Genomic DNA, 4,690 nt, shown 5'->3' on the forward strand with positions numbered 1-4,690 from the left:
GGAATGGAAAAAAAATCCATACTCCCCTAATTCTGACCCAATCACTGTTAGCATGTAGTATATTTCCTGCTAGTCTTTCTTTTGTGCCCTTTTATAAAACATGGTTGATATATTATACACGAAATGCATATCTTTCCCTTTGCTCTTCACATATATTATTTTGTAGTGTGACATAGTCCTGATGATCATTCATTTAGTGAGTGAGTGCCTACCACAAGCTGGATCTGTTTCCAGGAATTGGGCATATAGATTTGAAAAAAAACACAAAACTCCCTGCACTTGTGGAACTCATATTCTGACTGGGGGAAGCAGGCGATAAATAAATAAAATATATATCATCCCATTAGTTAACACCATGAGACAAGAGACACATGTGTGGACTTAAAATTTATGCTATAGAAAAGAAATGAGCAAAAGAGAATTTTTATCCTAAGGAATATGTGAGGCATGTAATGTTTTGTTTTACTAAAACCAATGCTAACAATTCTTTTATATCCTCCAGGCTTTCTTATCCTTGATGGATGTGTTTAACATAAGCAATTTTGTTACTTTTTTCCCCCTTTTAATTTACCATGAACATTTTCCAAGCTCTTTAAACAACATTTAAAAATATACATTAAACGCCATCATATTAATGAAGACATCACACTACTGTTTTGGACATTTAATTTGTTTCCGTTTAGGTTTAAGTCTTTAAATTCAATAACAGTACATCAAACCTTTCTTATTTAATATTATTTCATTCAAAGAGAGTGGCAGAGGATGAATGTTTTTAAAGCTCCTGATATAGATGGACAAACTGCTTTTTAAAAGTTTCTACAATTTGCACTCCCATGAGCAACTTATGTGGGGGTGCTCATTTAACCAGTTCTTGCTGAATCTGTGCCTCACCTTCCCAGGTTAGAAATGGAAGCTCATTGGCTGTCTTTCATTGCTGTCTGAGTGTAAGAGAGAATGTCCAAGGGACACATGGTAGACCAGTCCAAGGACCTACCCAAACAAAGGGAGGGAACTTTCCCTCCATACCAGGTGTAGCTCTGCAGCAGCAGGGAAATGCTGAGTTTCAATAACTACTGCAGGAGGAGAGATGAAAGTCCACCAGGGTCAGAGAAGCCTTCTTCTTGTCTGTCTTCAGGGAGGTCAACTTAGTTGATATGTCGGGAAGCTTGGAGGTGGGCGCTTAGCCCAAACAGCCTAGAGAAGTTCATCTCTGTAAGCTGAGACATTGGCCACACACAAACCCAGATGAGATTTACCTTCTCTGACCTGGAGACCTCAGTCATATGAAACAATAATTTCTTGCCTCAGACAGCAATGGTGAGGATAGGAAGGGCCATAGACGTGAGATTCCTGAGCTCTCATTCAAGTGTCTGAAGTCTGACCCGCTGGCGCTGGTGACCCCAAAGTCTGCAAGGCTTGCCTCTCTTGGGGTGTGTGGATGGAACCTACATGGGTATGCTCCTCGATAGCTGACTTCCTGGGCAGGGAGCACTGGATAGGTGGGGTCAGGGAGGGGTGTAATGTTTAATCTATTTTAATCCAACAGTCCCACGTGGTGGCATCAGATGGTGTGTGTGTGTGTGTGTGTGAACAGCCTGAGACAGAATCCCAGGCTTCAGACCCAATTGAAAGCTGTGACTCCAGCTCAGGTGCTCATCTGAGTGGGCACTCCCTCCAGAGCCTGCACCTTCCTAACTGGCATGTTGGGGATCTGGCTGGGAGGAGGTTCTCAAAGAGAGCAGGATTACCGACTAACTGAAATTTCCTTAAACCAAATCCTCTCAAAGGTATAAACGTTAAATTTCTAAGTCCTCCAGAAGCCTCAAAGGATAAATCACGTAGAAAATGGATAATCCAAAACATTTGTATAGGAAAATCTGAAAATGAGTAAGAAAAATGGCCTGATAAATATTTGAAAATGAAGCACCACCTCTCCTCTTTGCAGTGATACCTGACTGGCAGATGCCCTTAAATCTTGTTCGTTTTTATCTCGGTAACCTTCAAAATGTGAAATTTCCTTTGAAACAATAAGAATAAACTATTTGCTGCCTTCCTGTGGAATTCTTGCAGCCACACTGGTGCACTCTCACGGCCCACCGACATGACAACAAAACCCCATCATTCTGAGGTCAACCACAACTACTGGGTTGAGTTTTGTCTGACCCAGTGTGTGAGCTGCCTCCTGACACTCATTTCAGGAGTATCTCCTCCTGACCCCCGCTGCTCAAGTAAAGACAGAATTGTCAGATCAGTGTTAGCAAAAGCATTTATTGAGAAGGGTGAGCTCACATGGAGGATTCTGGGGTCCCTGGCTGAACACTGGGTGAGAGATCTCAGAGCCCTCTGCCCAGAGGAAAGGGCCAGGACAACTTCCAGGGTGAGTCCTTCAGTTTGGAGGGATACAGCCACAGTGGGGAGAAGGGACACTAGGTACAAATTCAGTGCAGGCTTATTACTTCTGGGAAGCCATGGGGAGGAATAAGTTGGGTTGCTCGCACTGGGGCTGGTTCCCTTGGCTTTTGTGAGCTTTGAAGATGAATGTCTGAAACGATGGTGACTAATGATAAAGCAAATGCAGTGACAAAGGTGATTGTGCACAAAATGGCTGTCGATTCCCGTGTTCTAGGGAATAATTCTGAGTTTTTTTAGAGGGCCAGAGGGTATGAATAGGAGGTTTTTCTCAGTAGGCAAAGTCTATTGTAGGGGACCAGATAAAGCATAGCTGGAACCAACAGTGGCCTGGAGAAGCCTGGGTTTGGTATTCTGGCCTGTGCTATTCCAGATGGAGCAGAGAAGGAAACCCTCCACTTCTCTTCCCTCTACTTGGTGAACCTGTGGGCAATCTAGAAACTCCTAGGACCTTTCTTGGACGGGGGAAAAATAGCCGGGGTGCCCACTGGGCTGAGAGAACAAGTGGTCTCAGTAGCCTGATTTGGGGGAGTCCTAATAGTTCCGTGATTCTGGGAAAGCTGAAGGAGGAGGCCCTGAACGTCCAGGCAGTAGGAGGGGGCAGTGCGGCTGGTGCCGCTTGCTGCCACAAGAATAGGCATGTCTGGGGAATCCAGCCCACCTCCCTTGTGTCTCCTTCCTGTCGGTGCTCCGCTGTCCCCTATCTCCACCGCCCGGGAACAGCTACAGGGCTGCCGAGGATGGGTGCGCCTGCTGGGCCCGACCCCAGCTGCAGGATGTGCTCCGGAAGACGGAGCTGCTGTCCCCAGAGAGCGAGGAGGCCGAGCTGATCCTGCGCGCCAGGCGGCCGGCGCCCCCACAGGCCCGGAGCCGCGCCCGGGAGCGGAACGAGCGGTCCAGCAGGAGGTAGATGACCGGGTTGGCGCAGCTGTTGACAAAAGCCAGGCAGGTGGCAATAGTGAGGCCCCAGCGCAGCGCCAGCAGCAGGGGGCACGGCAGCGGCAGCACCCCCAAACGCGCCAGATGGAAGACAGCCCGCAGGGCGCCGAAGGGCAGCCAGGAACCCACGAACGTGCTCTCAATGGCGAAGATGATCCGCAGAGAGTTCCTCGGGGCCCGGCCCAGATGCGGCGGCCGGCGTAGGCGGCGCGAGATGCGGTAGTAACAGAAGAGGGTGACGCCTAGGGGCAGCACGAAGGTCAGCAGCAGCAGCAGCAGACTGAGGCCCTGGAAGGCGTCGTTGGGCAACTCCCCGCACTGGCTGCCCGGCCCCCCGGGGAAGGGCTGCAGCCCCCGGTAGACCAGGGAGGGCAGGCCGGCCAGGAGCGCCAGCGCCCAGATGCCGCAGCACGAGGCCAGCGCGCAGCGCGGGGTGCGCAGCTGCCGCGCCTCGAGCAGCTTCACCACGGCCAGGTAGCGGTCCACGCTCATGCCCGCGAGCAGCAGCGCGCCTGCGCAGCGCGTGCCGGCCAGCGCGAAGCAGCTGAGCTTGCAGAGGCCCTCGCCGAAGGGCCAGCGGCCGCCCAGCGCCGCCGCCGCGGCCCACAGTGGCAACGTGAGCACGAAGCCCAGGTCGGCAGCGGCCAGGTGCAGCACGAAGGTGTCCACGAGTCGCCGCGGGCCCCGCCGCCTGGCCAGCAGCCACACCACGAAGGCGTTGCCCAGCAGGCCCACCGCGAAGGCCACCAGGTAGAGCGCGGGGATGTAGGCGTAGCTGTAGGGCAGGTCCCGGATGGGACACAGCTCCAGCTCCTCCAAGGTGCCAACACCTGAGTAGTCCCCAGAGTAGTCTTCGGACGCCGCTCCCGGACTGGGGCTCCAGGGTTCGGTGGCGTCCATGGCCACCGGGCCTGTGCCGGACTCAGCGCTCGGCGCGGGAGGCTGCAGCTCTGGGCGAGAGAGGGGATTGCTCTTCACGGCGCGTGCCCCGCACCTCCCTTCCTGCCACCCCAGACCGAGACGAATGGGTGGGCAGGAAGGTGGTGGAGGAGAAGAGGAGGGTGTGGGGCGGAAGGGGCAGGCCCTGTGGTAGAGCTGGTGGCCTCCGATTTGGAACTGGCCCAAGGGGGAAGGGCAGGGACAGGGCAGAGGTGGCTTTACAACTGCCAGGAAAACCTCCCAGGGCTGGAGGACCTGGCTTCTGGGTACTGCCCAGCCTTCCAGTGGGAGCTGGCCCATTGCTTCCTCTATTAGTCACTCAGGATTTCTGTTCGTGAAATGGAGGTAGGTGCTCGTCCTACTATCCCAGGGGTCTGATGTCAGGTTGCAAGAAGTGGGGGCT

At 52.8% G+C, this 4,690-nt stretch overlaps 1 protein-coding gene across 1 annotated transcript; it reads right to left on the minus strand.

Annotated features, from left to right (window-relative positions):
- Positions 1–2,276: 2,276 nt before the first annotated feature.
- GPR25 (G protein-coupled receptor 25) lies at positions 2,277–4,313 on the minus strand. The gene has a single exon (XM_037812268.1). The coding sequence runs from the start codon at positions 4,246–4,248 to the stop codon at positions 3,133–3,135; it is 1,116 nt and encodes a 371-aa protein (XP_037668196.1). The 5' UTR covers positions 4,249–4,313; the 3' UTR covers positions 2,277–3,132.
- Between the last annotated feature and the right edge of the window lie 377 nt (positions 4,314–4,690).

Source organism: Choloepus didactylus, chromosome 2 (genome assembly GCF_015220235.1).
Source record: "Choloepus didactylus isolate mChoDid1 chromosome 2, mChoDid1.pri, whole genome shotgun sequence".
Classification (NCBI taxonomy): domain Eukaryota; kingdom Metazoa; phylum Chordata; class Mammalia; order Pilosa; family Megalonychidae; genus Choloepus; species Choloepus didactylus.